Raw genomic sequence first — 21513 nt, 5'->3', positions numbered from 1 at the left:
AAAATCCGGTTGTTTGACCCAGCACTATGAGTTAAATGTATAAAACCCAACAAGCTGGGTCAGAATTACCTAGCAATGGTTATTTTTAACCCAGCATTTCTTAGAGAGTAAGTAAAAGTCCATCTTCTTATAGTTCCAAGAATTATTGCCCCTCATAAATATAACATGGAAACGTCTGTCTCCATAGCTAAGTATTAACTAAGAACTATTCAAATGTCATTCCACTCATCAAATGTCAAGGAAGCATGTTAACATACAGAACACTTTGAAAAGACACTAGCTATGAAATGTGATTATTCTTTTATTTTCAAAATTCTGTATTCAAACTACTACATACAAAATGTTAAACTGATCACTTAGTATGCAAGACCTACACACTCAATTATCCCACATTCAAGACAAACGTAGCAAAATCCCATTTGTTCATAATAAAAACAATCAGCTTCAAAGAGAAAAGTATTTACATGTAGTTAAACTTTAACAACAGTATATGTACAGTACCTTTTGATCCATCAGAGTTCCCTTCATAAGAGTAGGACATGTACAAAGGGAACTAGAGAACTTTTAAGACCCGTCTTGGAGCCCATTACAAAAGCAAATGCTACGATGTCCACAACAAATACAAATTTGTTCTTGGGAAAAGAAAGGGATTGTTGTGAAGTTTCAAAACTTTCCACATATCGCACTCTCTTCACTTATTTTCTTTAAAGTTTCTTACCTTTATAAAACAATCAACTGTTGTGTGAAATACAAATTTGGCACACATGGTCAAATGGGGCTCTTGTGAGCTCATTTTTCACATTCATCACAGTCATACAAAGAGCCGAAATGTCAAACAGTTGACTGATCTGAGCGCTACTTTTTTACAATCTCATAAAGATTTGTATCCATGGATACACAACTGTGAGAACAGCAAACATTTCTTTTTTATCGCAGCATCTTACCCAAAAGCAAACAACTTTTTGTGAGTGGGAAATTCCATATAAATAGTATAGACTAGCATTGTCTAAAATGAACAATTAACTATCACCTTGGAATTAATAGATCAAACTTTACATTTCAAGTTATTAGGAACACTGTAAAAAAAAATATGCCTCTCCAACATAAAAATTTCTAGTGACCCGTTGCACCTAAAATTTTTAGTTGGCCCAATTTAAGTTGCAGAAACCAACTTCTTTGTGTTGTGCTGACTACCCCTGCATGTAGACTGAGCTTGAAATAGAATGTTGTGTCAATTAAATATTTTCTGTTGACTAAACATAGCTTGTTGGGCCAACAAGCAGACTCAAATTGAAATAAAATGTTGTATTAATTAAATATTTCATGTTGGCCAAAAAGTCTATTTTTCATTAATGTTGGTCAAAAAATCTATTTTTCGTTATTTCAAATAAATTACACACTATGCTCTGATAAAGTACATTTTATGTATTTATTTAAATCCATATGAACTTGTCTGTCATGCTAATAAAATAGCATGGCATATCACTCTTAGTCAATAGCTGTACTGGAAAAACAAATATCTGCTTTACAAAATGAAACTCAGTAACTTACACTTACAGTGTTAAAATGTATTCCGTTAGTAATGTGCATATTTCACACTTTCAAAAGTGTTATTTTAACTCCAAAATGGAGGGAGTCATATATACATTTCAGGAGTGTTAAATTTGACTCAAATTGAGTTTGTATTTATGAGATGTGCTTTTTGACAAAAGGAATCTTTTCAGAAATAAAAGCAAAGCATTTAACCTATTGATAACAATGAATGCACATCAAAACAATCCAGAAAGTTAAAATGTAACCTTAGTCTGGGATCATAGTAGAATTCTGTTCATTGTAAAGTTAAAAATAAAGGCAAAATGCAAACAGTTGTTTTAACAAACTAGTTTTTATTAACAAACAAGTCCCTTTACATCATAGGTTAACTTTTAAAATAAATGAAGGCAAAATATAGACATTTCTGCCATCAGAATTATGTGAAAGCTGCTCATCAAATGGTCTGTATCTCTGTAATACTTCAAGTCCTGTACATGTCAGTGAATGTAAGTCCTGTGTCAGTGAAGTTGAAAAAATACCTTCGACTTTGCAACAGTACAGCAACAACATTCAACAGATGAAAAACAGTTGCAGGATACGAGTGGATCAGTTGTGTCCAATTGCTAACAGTAAAGTTCAGTGCATAGTTGTTTCACAGAGAAGGAAAGGCTGTGCAGATCCAACTTTCTCGAAAAATCCTGTAGTGCTGGTTCCCTAGAGTAGACAACACAAAACCAGGGGCCGTATTCACAAAGAATTTTAAGGCTAAAAGTAGCTCCTAACTGGCGAATTTAGGAGCAACTCCTAAAAATAATGGGCGTGTCACTCCTAACTTTAGGACTCCTAATTTTTTTCACTAAGAGTAATTCACGAAGCATTTTAGCCCTAAAAGTAGCACCTAAGTCTGGGACAGCTTAAAAGAAGTCGAGAGGACTCCTAACTCACTAAGACCTATTCACAAACCGCTTTTTGTGGCATTTCACGTTGCGATGTTTTGAAATGCGTATGCGGCGCTACAGGAGCTTCCAATCGCGAGGAACAATTCTGCATTGTAGGCATAACTAGGAATGCAATAACGCCACCAACAACAACCAAAACTAGGCTACTTATTGCATGTAAACTAATTGTAACGTATCATTGTGAATCAAATTAAAACGTTCTTCTCTTTGCAAACGTAGGCAGAGGCATATAGTGACAGATTAATTCAATAATGTTGCAAAGATATTGCATCAATCCATATGTTTCATTAGGCTAATAGGTTATTTGTTTTGCCTTACTCTTTATTCATTTAGGCTATTTATTCAGTTATTCATCATCTTCCGTCCTTCGCACTGCTTGTGTAGCGCACGCATTCTCAGACCTGTCACCTGTCACTCATCATCGTAGGGGAGGTGTTTGGAATCATTCCCGCGTTACAATCATCAGCCAATCAAGGTGGTCACTTCAGTCAAGCTCGTGCATGAGTAATGACGTCATCCATAGCAACGAAGACTCACTCTTAGTTTAGGAGTTGTCATTTTTCTTTACTAAGAGTAGGTCTGAAAGGCGTTGTGAATAACTTTTAAGAGAAAACTCCTAGCTAAAATCTTTTAGTGCGATTTAGGAGTACTCCTAGTGGTAAGATAAAATGCTTTGTGAATACGGCCCCAAACCATTTACAATTAATATTTGTGTTTTATAAATACAGCAAGTTTATGGTGGAAAAAGTTCAATCATCTTAGACTTTCGTGACTCAAACAATAAACTATTTTGGTTAGATTAAGACTTGAATTTACTGATTTCCAAGTAAATTAAAGACTTAATTCATCCAAAAATATAAATTCTGTCATTAATTGTTCACCCTTATGTTGTTCCAAACCAGTAAGAGCTCATCTTTGGAACACTTAATGATGATATTTTAAAATTTCTGTTCCTTCATCGACAGCCTATTCAACTATCACTTCCAAAGCCACAGAAAGGTATAAAGGAAATCATAAGTAATCATGTGACTCAAGTGGTTTAACCTAAAAAAAAATTTATGAAGCAACAAGAGTGCTTTGTTTGCACGAAAAAACAACAACAAAAACTTAACTTTATTTACAAATTATTAATCTTCGATGCACGCTCACTTAACAACATCTGCTTTCGCATCAACAACATGCACAACTCGTAATGTTCTCATGAACGCATGTTGGAAATTTATATTTTCTAAATTAAGTGGTAAATGTTTTGTTGCTGCAAACACAGCACTCGCGTAGTTTAATAAAATGTATATTAAACCACTGGAGTCGCATGGAGTACTTTAATGATGTACCTTTACACCTTTATGGGGCTTGAACGTGGTATTTGCGTAGACTGTCAATGGAGGGACAGGAAGCTCTCAGATTTCATTAAAAATATCCTCATTTGTGTTGTAAAGATGAAAGAAAGTCTTACATGTTTGGAACGAGATGAGGGTAAGTAATGACATAATTTCCATTTGTAGGTGAACTAACCCTTTAGGAATAAATTTAGACACGCACCTTAAGAAATCTCACTAAATAGTCAGCTGACGGAAGAATCTTTGTTCCCTTCTTGTAGCTTTGTGATGTTGGAGGCAGGTGATGGGCAGAGATTTCCCAATCAGTTGAGTCTAAAATTAAAAAAGCAAGACAACATCTACCTGTCAAATCATGAAAACAATTGGTTTGAAAACTAATTTTATTTAAGGAAAAGTAACTTTTGTAAAGTAATTTGACTGGACAAATTCAAAATGACTTATGAAACACAAAAAAAATCTAGTTATACCAAATAGCAACAAAGCTTTTTTTAAATGTTTATGCACATGATTATCTCAAATGTTATCTGTAAAATCTGACCCTCACCAGGTTCTAGTCTGCACAGCCTTTGAAGACCAAGCCTGGTTAGCCAACCACTTGGTGCAGCATGGAAATGCTCCTAGCAAACACAAATAGCAAATACATTTAAACATGAAAGCATATCCAAACATCAACCAAAATTGAATCTGATAAATACATTTTCATAAACATTTAATCTTAAAGAATTACTTACACATTCTAAGAAAATTTGTTTTTCAGTTAACGTTAGGTTTCAGTTAAGTTAAGTTAGGTGTGCTGGCAAACGAAAGTAAAATATGGTTTGAGGATAAATACATTATGATATTTGCACATCACAAATATTGTCATAAAACAAAATAACATTATAAAATACATATTGTAAATGAGTTAAAACACTTACTCTGTGTTTTCACCGTTAAAAGCAAACTCCGTGTCTGCACTGCGTCACGAGTCAAAGAAGATGCAGGGCCTAACGTTAGTCTGTGAGAAAGGTTTAGGCGCACACATCACATAAATATCGTTATAAAACAATATAATGGCATGAAATACATGTTGTAAATTAGGTTAAAAACACTTATTTTCGGTGTTTTCCCTGTTAACGTTACAAGCAAACCTTCTCGTCGTCAGCTCCGTATTGAGTCAAAGATGTCGCCTTTGAGAAAGGTTTCAGCTCGTTTAAGCACACAGAGCATTTAAATTTCTCTATAAATCAATATGTTATAAAATACATATTGTAAATTAGATAAAACACTTACTTTCGTCGTTTCTCTGTTTAAAAGCAACCTCACCCTGGTCTGCTCCGCATCGCGCGTCAACGAAAATGCCTTTCTGAGAACGATTTAGCCATTTACAGCACATACATATTGTAATAAAACAATATAATGTTATAAAATGCATATATAAATGCGATAAAACACTAAATATCTGCGTTTTCCCTCCTCGTATGCCTTGCATCGTGAGTCAAAGAAAATGGCGTCTGTGAAAAAAGTTTCGTCGCGCTTCTTTGCGCATGCTCAGACGATTGACGCTGTTCCCTCTTGCTCGGCCAACATAATATTTTTTGTGCAACGTTAAAAGTTCTGTGAACACAATTATTTATTTTCTCTTGATGAACATTTTGTAGTACAGTCATGGAAATCATGCAATCATTGACCAAACATATTTTTTCTTTTTTGACACAACTATTATGTTGAGCCAACATGTATTTCCTCATTTGTACAACTTTTCGCATCAATCATTTTTTACAGTGAAGACACTATACGTTCCCAAGGAACATTTCCAAATTTAATCAGACAAAGTGGATGGAGGTCAAGTATAAAATTCATAACATCTTTTCACATTAATCTACAAACATAAACACATACAAAACATATGTACATTAGTATACATCCTGTTGGAGCTCTTTGCTGTGATGTCCAGTCCTCTTCATGACAAAATGTGTGGAGAGCTTTCATTAGTTTGATCTTCGTATACGTGAATGATTGTGAAATATTTAGAACAATAAAACTGTTATGAAAGTTGATGTGAATCCGTTAGTTTTGGTGGCGCTTCATGTGCAGTGCCAGGTGGTCTGAACGAGAGAAGCAGCGACTGCAGGCGATGCATTTGAAGGGTTTCGCGCCGGTGTGTTTGCGGTAATGCCGCGTCAGTTCATCCGAGCGGGCGAAACGCCAGTCACATCCTTCCCAACTGCATCGGTATGGCTTCTCACCTACACAAAAAAGAAAAGAAAACAGAGTTAAATCACATTCACTGAAAAAAAAGAGTAAAATTTACTTTTCTTTCGCAAGTTTTTGCACACAGATTTAAGTCAATTTCACATATGGAATTAAGTAAACTCTACTTAACTAAGTTAAGTAAAATTAACAAAGAAAATTGAACTTGGCCAAAAAAAGTTTGTTGAGTAATTTCTACTTAGTTGAAGCTTACTTTGTTGTTTTTCTATGTTGTTTAAGTAAAAATTAACACTGAATTAAACCACGCTTTGAAGTGTATGCTTAGAAACATCTATGTAAATAATACAAAAGATATTGTGTAGATACCATATCTACATAACAGAAGTAACGTGGCACCTGAAGACAGAGACCTCAATACTTGTTACACAATACACAATGACGCTATAATTCAATGTCTTTTTGAGTAGAAAATTAACTTCATATGTCACAAAATGGCAAGTTACTAAACCTAACAACAAAAGCATTGGTAAAACAGTGTAAATACAGCTGTAAAACAGCGAAAAATCAACCTTACTAATTATGCCCCAGTGCATGATGGGAACACCAGTATCAGAAAAGTTAAAGCTGCAGTCCGTAACTTTTGGCGCTCTAGCGGTTAATGAGCAGAACTGCATGCTTGCAGAAAAACATTGTAGCCGGAGCTACTTCTCTTTGTTTATGTCTATGACTCGGTTAATCCGTGGCTCGGTTAATATTATTGGTGTACCGTAGTGATTCAGGATAAGACAAAAACACAGTTTGGAAAATGGATTCATGATGTACTCGTTGCTTATATACATTTACAGCAATTTTATGTTGTTGTTATGTACGCTTTAATTTCTACAAGCTTGAATTGAGTACTAATACAGAATTTATTTTTTCATGTAGAAATTACATTAGTTTTTTCCTGTAGTATTTACTTCACCACAGAATAATTTTAATCATTGTTGATTTAGCTTTAAAAAAACATACAAAATGTTACAAAAACGACTAAACTTTTAAGAAAATATTATATATTATATTATATATATATTTTGCTTCAAAATTAGCAAAAAGAAGACAAATGACCGTCATTTATGTTATTTCAAGGCAACGTTTCGAAGTCCAGGCTCATACAAAGTCCAGCTTGAACATGTTACAATGTGTACTGTGACATTTTTAAATGGCAGTTATAGAGGAATTAGACATGCATGTGCTTGAGGTTTGGAGAGTAATAGAACTCCCATGTGTAAACACGGAAGTCATTTCCATGACGCTTAACACACACTGATAACATCTGACATTGTGAGGTTTGCCACAGCACTGAATCCTGAAAAGCCACGTTCAGTGTGAAAAGATAATGCTCATTCAACACATTTTTGATACTACCAACACAAAAATCACACTAAATCACTTTATGTTATGAATAGACTAATAATGTGTGTCTGTATGTTTGTGCATGATGCAGAGAAAAAGGGGGAAGTGAAAGAAAGAGTTTGTTTATTACTGTATGTATTTTTATGTTATAATTCAAATCCTATATGCGTTCCATTAGCAGCTGTCAAACGAAAGTCCCACCCTTTCTTTTGGTTAACTGCTATTTCATGACAACTGGAGTTTGACTGACAGATGTAAGCAGGTTCTGGTCGCTTTTCATGTATAATAGGTTAGTGTTTCATTATAGAAAAAAAAAAAAAAAAATTAGCACAGGTATGTTGTTGTGCATTACCTGAATTACTGTGAGCAAGGTCCAAAACTTTTTTTAACCACACCTTACAAAAATGTGTATTTTTTTATTATTATCCATAAATACTTCTAACTGGCCATGATTTTAATTAAAAAAAAAAGAAAAAAAAGAAAAAAAAATCCATACAATTCAAATATTTGGGGTTGGCAAGATTTTTTAAAAATGTTTTTGAAAGTTTCTTATGCTCACCACGGCTGTATTTATTTGATCAAAAATACAGTAAAACATTAATATTGTGAAATATTATTACAATTTAATTTATATATGTATATATATATATATATATATATATATATATATATATATATATATATATATATATATTTGAATATATTTAAAAATGTAATTTATTCATATGATGGCAAAGAAAAAAATCTGCATCATTACTCCAGTCTTCTTCAGTCTCACATGATCCTTCAGAAATCATTCTAATATGCTTTATTAGAATTTATTATTATTTAACAATATGTTTTGCTTAATATTTTTGTGGAAACATAAAAACCTCCTTTCAAGGTTCTCAAGGACTTTATTTTAAATTGAAATCTTTAGTAACATTATAAATGCCTTTACTGTCACTTTTGATCATTTTAAAGCATCCTTTCTGAATAAAAGATGAATCTTTTTAAAAAAATGACCTTTCTTTGTCTCTTTGGAACCTTATTATAGTCCAATAAACACTAGCTTTCTATAAGAGTTGTTTAACCACATAACATCAAACAATAAGTTTTCTGAAATATCATGTTTCAGTTCAGCTACTAACTTTACCACAGTAAAACTACACAGCTCTCAGATATGGGAAATAGCTGAAGAGAGCACAAATTCATCTCTTTGACTGGCTGTTTGAATGGTGCTGAAAGCTCTTTAAGCTTAGCGCTCATCCCTCCTCTTTTTCTAAACATGAAACCAGAATTCAAAAGGAGATGAACAAATGCCCTTCTGACAAAAGACTCCAATAGCTCAGGGTCTTGAACAAGGTAATGCCCCCATCAAACACTTCAGCTTGTGGAATCTGTGTTTAAGGGCCAACAAGCTCAAACAACAGAGATATTATTTGGTTAGCTGGAGGTTGTGCAACGGCTAATTTGTTATCGCTAAAGCATTTTACTGCGCACACACAGCCGTTATAAAGACATAAAAATGTGGAGGTTGAATATGGTTAACCACGTAAATCGACATAAAAAATGCTAATTTTAGCATTAATTCGGATTCACTTAAAGAGTATTACAACACTACCATTATCACTTATAACCTCCACAACTCATAGGGATAGCCATAAAATCACCATTGTAAGGTGTTTATCAGCATGGCTTCTGTTTGAGGAAGGTGGGCAACAAGTTCCATTACTAAGATAAGGCTTTCACAAACGCACCAATTACCCTCAAAGTAATTAGGGTACATTTACTTCAGAAGGATGTACTGAAAACAGGAAAGTTTTCCCTTTGTGCTTTTTGCGTACAACGTCGCCAGAACAATCCCTGTTTATACGGATTCGTGAAAATGACTAAAAACGCTGTATTATTCTACCCGGCCAATAGTTGGCGACGTCACTTTGTAAAGAAACACTATGTGCATATAGACTGAACACGTAATACGCATGCGCATGAGTTCAGTCAGAGCCCGTCTACGGAGAGCCTGGCCACTCCCTATTAAGTCCTATTGTACCGAATTTTGGTTGTAGTTCCACCAGAGTTCCACTGGGGGCGATCGCCCATGAGTGCAAAATGAATGGGAGTCTATGGAGCTAGACGGCTAAATTTGTCTCTTTCACCCGATTGCCGTTGAGAAATCTCAGATTTGATTGTAGGTTTTGCAAGTTCAACATGGGTTATAGGTCGAAAGTTGAATGAACGTGTCCTTTCGATTTCTTACAGGTTGAGTTGTTGTTGCCCATAACACGCTAGCATTCTGTTAATGAACGCTGATTGGTCAGTGAAGGACTGATTACGACCAGAGATACCACTTGATGGCATCAGAGCCATGTGTGTGTGTGTGTGTGTGTGTGTGTGTGTGTGTATTTTCGGCGTGGTCTTTTAAAACAACAAAACAAAAACTCTTCTAGCACGTGTATTTACCTGTGTCAGCTGTGTTGTCGATGCCTTGAGAGAAAAGAAAGTGCAGAGCGCGAAAGCACCAAAGTGACTGAAGGATTGCCGTAAAGCAGTATCTCTGGTCGTACGATGTGTATGATGTCATTGACATTTTAAAAGGCTTTTTAAAGCAAATAAGTGACTCTAAAAAATCTAACACCCAGCTATGTGTAATTTCTTTGCATCTCCTTTCGAATACAACATTCAAATTACTAGACAAAAAATTATATCCTGAGAAAAGTGGATTTTGAGAGGTATAGCTCCATAGACCTCCATTCATTCTGCACTCGTCCTGTGAGCGCCCTCATATGGAACCAGAGTGGAACTGCAACCAGTTCAGAAGCCGGAAGTTTACTGAGAGTGGAAGTAATCCCCTTATTAGACATTCTCTGGTTCAGTTTTCACAGATTTGCGCTTTTGTTTACACTGTATCATTTCCAAAAACGTGTACTTCGAAACATGTTTTCAAAAGTCGTGTTTTCAGGCCCCAAAACGCTGTTGTCGTGTAAATGAATGGCCAAAACACAAGGATTTTAGTTAAAAACGGTTTCGTGTAAACTGCCCCTGTGAAAGTTTTGCATTGTGAGAAAGCTGTTAGGCTAGCACATTATAAACAGGATAAGGCTGCAAGAATATATTCTGTACAATTCCTTTGAAGCATGTTTAGATATGCTCCACCATACTGGCAAAGTTTTTTTTGTTTTTTTTTAAGAGCCGTTAGCATAACCCAAGCTAACTGCTTAAATTACTACTTAGGTTACAAAGCTAACAACAAGTTTTGCAGGCTTGTATTTAATTGCTTAGTCAGAGCACATCTAGAACATCCTGACATAGTTTATTTGATCTTGTGAAAAGAACACATCATTCCTGAAGACATTAAAATTACCCGTGTTATAGACCTGTTTTCACTTTCATCTGTCAGCACAGAATGTTCTAGAGCTTTTAACTGTTGTTTGACAGCTTTCAGTGCGGCGGGATCTTTCCCAACCCCCAACATCTCTTGAAATATAACTCCAAACCATGTCCACCTGAGGAATGATGACCTGACGTGAACAACAGAAACATACCATGCTGATGGACAGAGGGTTAAATAACCCAGACGACATTTCTTCAAAAAAGTGAATCTAGCAATATTTTATTATGTTGGTTGTTGTATCACGGTAGTTCGAAAATTAAATGTCCGGTGACTGATGCTTTTAAAAGGTTCATAAAAGGTTAATGCAATACTCCATTTAAAAATAAATGTGAAAATTCTATTAAATAGATACATAGTTATGACTCCAAAAGCTGTTTTATATTACTTTACATTCTATAAAACTCCAACTCGTGTGCTGCTGGGCAACCGTTTACAGACTACAGGCTATTTGAATTAAACTTTTCTTCTGCCAGATAATTTATTTATATTTTTATTATGTGGACTGTGAAATTAATGTGTTGGTTTAGTGGAATTAATTGTTTTAAAAAAAGAACCCTATAATTTATTTATTTTTTTGTGCTTTTTTTGTGTGCTTTTTTCTCTTAAATTACCTTTATTTAGGGGCTTTTCTCAGCAAATGTTTACATGTACGAATACTTTTCTTTATGTGCATTGTGATTATTAATCAATAATTATTTGATATTTTTTAAATCTCTTTTTTTTTTTTTTTACAGGCCAAATTATTAGAATACATTAACTATATATTAAACACTGGTGTCTTTTATTATAATACAAAAAGCCACTCAAGGCTATTTTACAATTTCGTGGTAAATTTCGTGGAATTAATTAGGCCTATTGAAAAAAATAAAACTATTAATACATTTAGAAATTAAAAATCTCAAAACACACCTTTAAATATTGAATTGTTGTTCATGGTCTGAGAAGAAAAGCAGTGAGATGCGACATATTCAATGATTTTGTTCGCCAAAATAATGCAATAAACCACACAAAGCCATGTTTTTACCATTAAGGTAGTTTTAGGCACTCATTTGAATCATGCCAAGGACTGACCCTTAACTGTACTAAAATACGTAGTAAGGCACAATCTCAAATGGCTAAGTGCTTTGGTTTCATCCATGCTAGTACTTGTTGCACTGCGCCAACACCTATTCGATTTCCTAACGTACCACATGGGAACATTCGTATAAGCTTAAACAGAGTTAGGAAGAAACCTCTAGGGCACCAGTGAGTCAGAGTACAGAGTACAACAATAATGATACCTCAGGCTACAGGGAATCCCTCTGCATTCACTGTGACCACCCCGAAATGATTAGAAAAAAAAAAAAGAGGTAACTAGGCGGAAAAGGTGCTTTTATCAGCTTAACATTGTGTTAAAAAAATTGCACCCATAGGTGTTGGGAGGGAAGATTTCGGTTTAATTCTAAAGTGTGCTGGGATTGCAGTGGGTTTCATCTTACAGAGTTGAACACACTGAAACTGCCAAGTTCTTTTCTCCCGGCGACTCACTCCTTCCCCCCCGAACACAGACAGAAAAAGCAGGAGGAACAGGTTTTTCCTCCACCACTTGCCGATTCCCCCCTCGGGAAAGCATGCAGGGCTTGTACAGGCATGCAGACACAATGTGTATAAAAGCATGAAAAGAGAGTCGATTAATCTCTCCCTCCACCCTGTTCTCTGTCTTTCTACATTGCTTGTCCTTAGGCTGTCATCTTCTCTGCAAGCTGTTGCTGTATTTGTAGCTTTTGTATTGATGGTACATTGCATCTGGTCAAGTAGTAACAACTGCTTCTAACTTTAGAGGAATAGTTAACCGCCCTCATGTTATTCCAAACCTGAATAATGGATCTGCCGTTCTTTAACATGCAATTACAACTAATAAAAGTATCAAAAAGGTTATTCAAAAGAACTATGAATCACTAGTGATAGTAATATTCCAAGTCTTCTGAAGGCAATATGACTGCTTTGTGTGAGAAACAGACCAAATGTAAGGCACTATTCACTGGTAATCTTCCCTTCCAGCGAGCTTTTAACTGATGCAACTGCATCAGCGGCTAAGTTTACATGGATCCAAATAATCTGTTTATTATCAGATTGATGGATCAACATCAACTGGACTGAAAAGCCTTCATGTAAGCTCCTCAATTGATCCGATTGAGCTTGATCCTTGATTCGATTGAAAGAGATAGTGTAGACCTAAAAAAATCGGATCAATAGGGAACATATAAGCATTTAAATGCTTAAAGGTGCAGTAAGCAATTTCTAAGAAGCATTGTTGAACAGTCAATCCAAACACTCCCCCTCCCTTCATTGCTCTGCCCCCAAAATGCATAAAACTCACAATGCAAGTTTATGTCTCTTTATCATAGCAAAAGCAAAGCAAAATAAAGCTTTGCGAAAAATGAAGCGAAGATGATGAACGAATGACAAGAAATAACAATAAATTAACAGAGTACACAAGTCGCACACACTCAAAACCAATGCTACTCACATATGGAGCAGAAACAACACAACCTCGGCGTCCGTTTTCAGGCCTTCCCACTGATGTCTCTCCAGCGCTGGGAAGCTTTTCTATTATTAACACGGGGCCTATAGCTCTTGCATGATCAGAACTCTTCTTTTCCTAGTGATATTCCTCTGCTTTTCTCTTTTGTAATGTCTCTCAGCCATCTCTCTTTCAACAGTCTTTCTTCAAATCACCCTCTTGCTCAATCTGTCTCATGAGTGGACACGCCGCCTCCTGCTGATTGGCTCACTCTCTCTCCTCCCCCCATCATGAGTGGACACGCCCCCTTCTGCTGACTGGCTACAAGTTTGTTGTGGTACTCGGGCTGATCCACTTTCAACAGCATGTCTCAGAAATCGCTTACTGCACCTTTAAATCCAACTTTTTTCTCAATTAGATTCAAAAACATCATTGCCATGATGAGTATGCTTGCATGTTTATGTCTGTATGTTAATGAACTTGTCAGTGGAGGGGACTGAATATATTTACTACATATTAGCTTGTTCTTCTGACATATGTCAGCTTTCTTTTTACATTTGTCATCAAGGCAAAAATGACAATTATGCTTGCAGTAGCTCAGGTTCTGAGCGCACTGACTGGACACTTTTTGACTGACGTTTTGTTCAGAATACAAGTAATGCACATGTAATATGTGAATGGGATTGAAATGCTTAAGATTCATAAACAAAACTTTTGGAATCTTAGATTGGATTGACTCCGACTGAGGAAAATTGACAAGGGCGGATGTCAAGATTACGACTTACATTTTGTTTGTTCCTCACACAAAGCAATTGTATGACTTCAGAAGACTTGTGGGATACTTTTAAATTGCTTTTGCACCGTTTATGAAGCTTGAAAATCCTCAGTCTCCATAAACTGTAATTGGATGGAAACGTTCTTCAATATCTCCTTTCTCTGTGTTCCACGGAGTTAAAAGAAAATCATATGCCATTGAAACGACATGTGGGTGAATAAATAATTGCATCATTTTCATTTTTTGTGTGTCTGTGTTTGGTTTCTTACCTGTATGAGTCCTTTGGTGTGCTTTCAAGTGAGAGCTCTTTGTGTAAACTTTAGTGCATCCTGGTACAGAGAAAATTGCCCAAATGTTAGTTCACAAAAGTCCCTGATAATCTCTGCTCATCTTCAGGAAGGCATGGCACATCATGTAATCCAAACTATTTACTGGAAAGGCACACTAACCTGGGAAGTCACAATGGTGAATTCTTCTCTTCTCCAGCTCAGGGTTGTTCCGTCGGTTGTATCTGGGCCCTGTGAGGATGCCCTGACCGTGGGCCATTAGCATGGAGTGAGGGGTCATCTGTCCAACCTTCATTCCCATTCTACCCTGGTACGGTGGGGGAGGGGAGGTAATGAGATCTGCCTGGTTCTCCGGACTGCCGGGCTGGGAGTTGGGAGGTGATGGAGGCAAACTGTGTGGCTGGGGTGAAGTGAAGAACGGCTCGGGCATTACAAATTCACCAGATTGCGCTGTCAAGGCCACAGTGTTCAGGTTGAGCATGGTCCTGCCGGACGAACCGATCCCGTTCATGGATTGACTCTGGGAGAAAGTCATTGTGGTGAGGTCGCTGCTGCTGACGGGCATCTGGTAGACTGACGGCTGCTGAGGGCCGATGTGGAGCTCGTCTGCGACAGACATGTCGGGTTTGATGAAGAGGCTGTTGACCGTCTGGGGCACACTGAAGACGGAGGTGAATTCGGGGAGCGCCTGAATGCCGCAAGGTTCGTCCACGCCAGGCTCAGTTTTGATCTGATGCACCGGAGGTTTATTTGGGCGGTAAAGGCCAGTGCGAAGATGTGTGGTATTGGGCAGGATAACGTTAATGTTGAGACTGTAAGGGGCAGGCTTCTCATCTGCAAAATACTCATCCACCACTGAGGCACTTTCCCGACGGTACTTCTTATCCATCATGTTTTGGGTAAGCACCGGGCCGCTCTGGGGCAAATATTTATCCATCTCCATCCGTGTCTGAAATGAACAGAAGATGATTATGATACAGTACAATATCATAAATAAAGCTAGGCTACTTTATTGGCATCGGTGGTTCCATGAAGAACTTTTAACATTCATGGAATCTTTCCATTGCACAAAAGGTTCTTTAGATTATTAAAAATGTTCTTCACACTAAGAAAAAAAAAAGGTTATTTTGAGAACTGCTAACTGAAAGGTTCTTTGGGGAACCCGAAAACCCCCTTTTGGAACCTTTATTTTTAAGAGTATGCCAATAAAACTCTGTTACATCAAAAGATTTGCACATAATAATAGTGATAATATTATATAGTAATAATAAATATAATTTTTTTATAGAAATAACCTTTTTACGCTTCAACTGAATATTTTTTAAAAATTTTATTTTGTTGAGTGCAATCAAACAAAATGTGTAAAATGGAAGTCCATTTTAATATAAATCTGTTTTAATATAAATCATTGGCATAGCCAGATGTACAGAAATCCAGACTGACAAATGACAGGAAATTGATCTTTTTTTTTTAAATGTAGTTTATTTAATTTAGCACTTAAATTAAAATACAGTAATGTATTTATGAATTGTTCAATACCAGAAAATAGCCAATGACTTTCTCTATTTTGGAAAAAAAAAAGACCAAAGAAAATCAAATTTACTTCATTTTCATGGTATATAGTAGGTATAACTGAATTATTTTAAATTGTATAACAAGACCAGAACTGAAATTGAAACGGATTTATGAAAAGGATAAATTTAATTGGAAATATTTTACTTAATTTAATTAAGTTTATTGAATGTAATTTTTATTTGTTTGTCTGCATGCAGTCCAGGTAGATATCTTTTGTGTGTGTCTTGGTAATTGGATTATCTAGCATCAAACTGAGATATCTGTTCTGCCATTTTACTCATTTCACTTCACCGCAGCTGTTCAAAAAGATTGTTTTGAGTGAAGAGATTTGGCAAGAATATACTATGTATTGTCTTTCACACTAGATGAAGTTGATTTGTGATCACAGTGCCTGGCACAAGCAGTGGGAGATCATTCCCTGCTTTAACCGCGCGCACAAAGCCAAGAGCTCTCTGCATAGTGCTCTAATGCAGCACAGAGTAAACAGAAACCTCATAGGTGTGGCGGCCATGAAGGACTATAGAACACAAAGCAAAACCAAAACAGTGACATGTGATAGCAAGAGGAGATATGGGCACAAACAATGTATAAAAATAGAACTCTAAAAAACGAGTGCACCCTGGAGAGCCATTCAGGTGCAACGTTGCTGTAAACCCCCGAGACTGATAAATGAGGGCATTTTTGCGATAATAAAGAACCAGATTTACCAAACCAGTCAACTGACAAGTCAAATGAGCGATGATGAAATGGTTAGCACATGCAAAAACCTGAAAAACGTAAATACTTGTCTTGAACAAAACGTTCCAGGTTTATACAGTCCATAGTGTCTGCAGCGTGTAACCAAAATAAAGACCACTAATGAGGAATGCTTCTATTTTTCATATTTCATAACAATTTGTATTATTTTATATACGAAAAAATGAATACATTTCAGAATGATTATTTATGTCATCTTTTTGCTTTAAGGACAGCAGCACTCAAGCTTCAAGTTCTTTGAAACGTTACTACTCTTTGTAGTCATGTTGCATTCATATGGTTTTCAAAAACTAGTAAACTCTAAACTTCGATGTGGTGCGTGTAACCATCAAGATATTTTTTTTCTCGTTATCATGACGTTTTATCTTATCAATATAATTTTGATTAAGAATATATATATATATATATATATATATATAGAGAGAGAGAGAGAGAGAGAGAGAGAGAGAGAGAGAGAGAGAGAGAGAGAGAGTGACACCTTCAACATTTCTCAGTTTATTCTCTATAATTTAGAAAATGGTAATTAATTTTGACAAGAACACAGAGTTATCAAATCAGTTGATATTTCACTGGTTTTGTCCATCCTTCTGTTAGACTGTCTCACAAATGAATTAGGTTGAATAGCTGTCAGCTGTTAAATTTAAGTACACTATTAGATAATACCAATTTAGGTCAACCAATTACCAAGAAATGCTTAATTTTAATCAGTCTGTGGTGTAAAAAGGTTGCATTACCAATTAAAGAAAAAACACTTAAGCAAAACATGGTCAGGTCAAAGTGTCTGGTCCCAAATTTTGATAAATTTTACTGGTAATCCACTGTATGAAATTACCTATAGTGTCCTGCACCCACTAGTAAAAAAAATATTAAAAATTAAATTTGGCGTCTGAATAATTTTTGGTTTGACTATATATATATATATATATATTTAACAAAGTAGTTTTGTTAACAATACAAGATTATGCTAAACTACTTATAGTTTTCTTTTTAATTCTATTAATGTGATCACAGACATTTGGACCCCACATTAAATACACAACTGCCTTTATTGTTGTCCTCACTGCAGTTATTATAGTAGACAATAAACATTTCAAAAGCACTGCAATGTCCAGCTGTCTGAAGTGGCAGCTATGTCAACAATAAGGCATGTATTGTCAAAATGCATTTCCTTGGCAACCCACTGATGTGGTTTCATGTACAAATATCTTCATCCTTTCAGGTAACTCATACCCTAACGTGTGAGGTCATGTACTCTCTGGGAATGTACAATGAATGCTGACGCTTCTGCAGCTTTTCAAGTCGCTGCGGATGAGCCATTTACTGCAGACGATTGTACTACTCTCAGTGTTAACCGCAACAATTCCACCTTCATCCCCATCAGGACAGCTTTGGAAAGTTAAAACCCAGGTAATTAATGGAAAATAGTTTTCGCTTTATCTCCAGACCTGGCAAGCGTACTGCCCCTGCTCTTAGTCCAGGGCACAAACGGGCCTTGTGTTGTGGTGGCACTGGCAGAGAGGCAAGTGCACTTGGCCATGGACTCCGTTGGCCTTGGAGACCCGGTTCTGTTCACTGGGTATGTGTGAGGAGAAGGAACAGCAGCTGAACCCTGGCCCAAGAACTGAGTTAATGATTGGAGAACATTTACAACTGCTCAGTTATGTATTTTAGGGACCGATAACGACTGGGAGCCAAGTTAGGCATAAAAATAATCTTTGAGATAAATAAGATGGAGGTTTTCATGCAGCTCAGTATCAACGTTCTTTAAAAATACGGCTCACTTTCTTGAAAAATCCCATTCGCTCTTAAAGGGATTCACGCAAGAAGAAAAATTGTGTTATCAGGTCTCTCACCCACATGCTTTTCCAAAGTTGTATGACTTATGACACACACACACACACACACACACACACACACACACACACACACACACACACACACACACACAAAGACACAGTGAAGAAAGCTTTGTCCATACAATGAAAGTCAATGGGGCCCAAAACAACATTTTACTGCGCAGACACACACACACACACACACACACACACACACAAAAAGGCTCAGAAGCCTCAGAAACCCAGACAGGGGTGCATTGCCCAAAGTCAACTATGGTCGCAAGTTCCGTCATTACCAACATAATAGAGTTCAATGGAAATTGCGATCATAGTTGGCCAAAGATTGCTTTTGGGAAACGCACCCTGGTATGTGTCCTTCTCAAAGTTTCCCAGCCTATTTCAGGGTCCAAGTAGCCGGTTAGCCCAAAGACCTTTTTCCGAATTACAACACAAAAGGTCTTTCCCTTTGAAATAATTGCCTTTTATGGCCCAAAAGGAATTCAAAAAGATGGATATTTCCACAGATCCCAATAAAGAACTGATAGGCTTCTTGTCTGTTTACTAGAGCCATAACAGCACAAATCATTCGAGGGCAGAAGCAAGAGAAAACAAAACCTTTGAGACGAAAATGATGTTTTATGGCTTTGGGGGAAATAGATAACAGTTGTTTTGGCTTTTCAGGCCAATGAATAGTGAAGGAACCATCTTGACTGCTCATCACAGCAGTGGATATGACTAGTGACTTCTGGATTTGTTAAACGCTGTGAAGAAACCATACTGAAAATTAAAGTAAATTACAGCAAGAGAGCCGTAACACTCAGAGATGGATTTATCTTTTGATTAGATGTGAAAAATCAGTCAGTCATTAAGATAATCTTAACTTAAAAGGATTATTTTGAGGATTATTTAAGCAATTTTATTAAAATTAGACTATGATTATGGGTAATTATGACTCCTTTAATAGCAGGTACTTTTTTCCAACAATTACTTGAATTCTTGAAAGCACACGAGGTCAGCATATGCTTCTCATCCCCAACACAATACAGGCGTCAACAAGATAACAAGGCCAAAGCGAAGGCCCAGGCGGTTTCCTTCAGTGAAGCTGCCCTGTGGCCATTTCAGCTTCTGAAGGAGTGCAATGAGGTCATCAGTCATTGGTTAAACCAGTCATAAACACTGGTGTTCTAGTTAGGATCCCATACGATCCAACAGAGCACATTCGGTATGCCATTCAGACCCATCCATGTTCAGGTGTCATTGTGGACTCCGAATACGATCATCAAAACAGAAAATACAACATCACAGAAATGTGTAGTAGATACGGATGGCCATGACCAAAGCCAAAGCGCAAACTATAGAGAAACAGAAATCTGAAATGAACTATGAACTTGTGGATTAATCTGAATTTTCTCTGTGGGGAAACTAATACATTAAACTTCTCACTATCACTGTCCCAGTGTTAAATTGTCACCATGATTTTATACATAACTTCAAATAAGTTGCAGAGCATTTGTGTATTCTTGTACCCCAGTAAACATCAAGGTACATGTTTCTATTTTGATCATTTATTTTGCTTTTCAATATGCTTTCCAAAACTAAGATTTCACTCTTATAAAGAATGTTATGTTAAGGGCCAAACTTGTGCATTTACTAGCAAGTTAAGTATTAATGTCATAGTGCCCTTGTAAAGCAGGTTGAGCTCCCATTTATCTGGAAGAATATATTCATGACCAAGTATATTATATTCAAGTCAAGTCACAGTCAAGTATAAGCTACACCATTTATGAGAATATGACGTCAATGTTTATTGCAAAACCTAGATGCAAATTAAAGAGAAATGTGTTTTTATGTAAAATAAACAATTTAAAGTGCATCTACACTGTAGTGTGTGTGTATATATATATATATATATATATATATATATATATATATATATATATATATATATATATATAATAAGATTAAAAATATGAGATTAATTGTTATCTATGTTAATAATAATAATAATATTTGTATTGTTTGTAAGCAACTTTCCATACAAATCCTGCTAAATTAATAAATGTAAAAGCAATGCAAGACAAATAAACAGTAATTTAGTGGCCTCTTATGTGAGGATGTAACATGCACACTGCAACGAGAACATAGGTTACACAACCTCAAAAAGATGCCTGTAATAGCTACATTCAATATTTTATCAACAATTTTTTTTCTTTAAATAGACAAATACTTGCATTGCAGGAAGCCTTTCATAAAGATTATTTTCTATTACTGATCAGGTGCTTTCTCTTACACACTGCATCTGCTCTATCTTTATTGGGATGTTTAGATATTGAAATATTGAAAGTATTGACACCACAGAGCGCCTGTCATACCTGAGCCATTTCAACAGCGTTTGTTGGGATTCTAACCGCTGGTTTGACGTCCTCAAACACGGACGAGTCCTCCGGGCCATCCGCGCCACACATCCGCACGGGTTTAAGCTGCGTGAAAACGGCTCTCTCTTCTGTATTCGGGGCGCTTACGGCCAGTCCTACACTTGCCATTTCTATATGCAAATGACGAATATTATATTAAAAACTTATTCTTAATTACGAATACACATATACGGGGTTACTGTAAACGTCCTGGTCGTTACATCCAGACGCGCGGTGTATCCAAAAACCCTCCCTGTGTCCCTCAGGTAGCCTTACCTGTTGTAAAGTATCACACTGTGGACACGTAGCACATGAGTGACATCTGTCTCAGCCATTCAGAGCGAAGGAAATAGCGCCTTCTCCAATCACAGTGCAAGAGGGCGTGGCTCACCTGAGAGGTGTATAACATGGAGGCTTTACCATCAAGAAAATGACACCGATGCTATCGTATTGTAAACAGTTTTTTCCCCTCATTACATCTATCTATATAAACGATATTTGAGGTGGAACCCTGTTTAGTTTATGAACCAAACTATTGTGCTTTTTATATGCCACAGTCTCAGTCTACAATGTCT

At 36.3% G+C, this 21513-nt stretch overlaps 1 protein-coding gene across 1 annotated transcript; it reads right to left on the bottom strand.

Annotated features, from left to right (window-relative positions):
• Positions 1-695: 695 nt before the first annotated feature.
• Positions 696-21215, bottom strand: klf5l (Kruppel like factor 5 like). The gene is made up of 5 exons (XM_079846844.1): positions 20897-21215; positions 14521-15307; positions 14341-14400; positions 5604-6060; positions 696-1076 (listed from the first exon to the last, which is right to left on the bottom strand). Exons 1-4 carry the CDS (start codon positions 21065-21067, stop codon positions 5882-5884), a joined length of 1197 nt encoding a protein of 398 aa, XP_079702970.1. The 5' UTR covers positions 21068-21215; the 3' UTR covers positions 696-1076; positions 5604-5881.
• Between the last annotated feature and the right edge of the window lie 298 nt (positions 21216-21513).

The sequence above is a fragment of the Squalius cephalus genome, assembly GCF_949319135.1.
Source record: "Squalius cephalus genome assembly, chromosome: 17".
Lineage (NCBI taxonomy): Eukaryota > Metazoa > Chordata > Actinopteri > Cypriniformes > Leuciscidae > Squalius > Squalius cephalus.
Note: the sequence above shows the minus strand (reverse complement) of the source record. Positions and strands in the feature narration are given on the sequence as shown.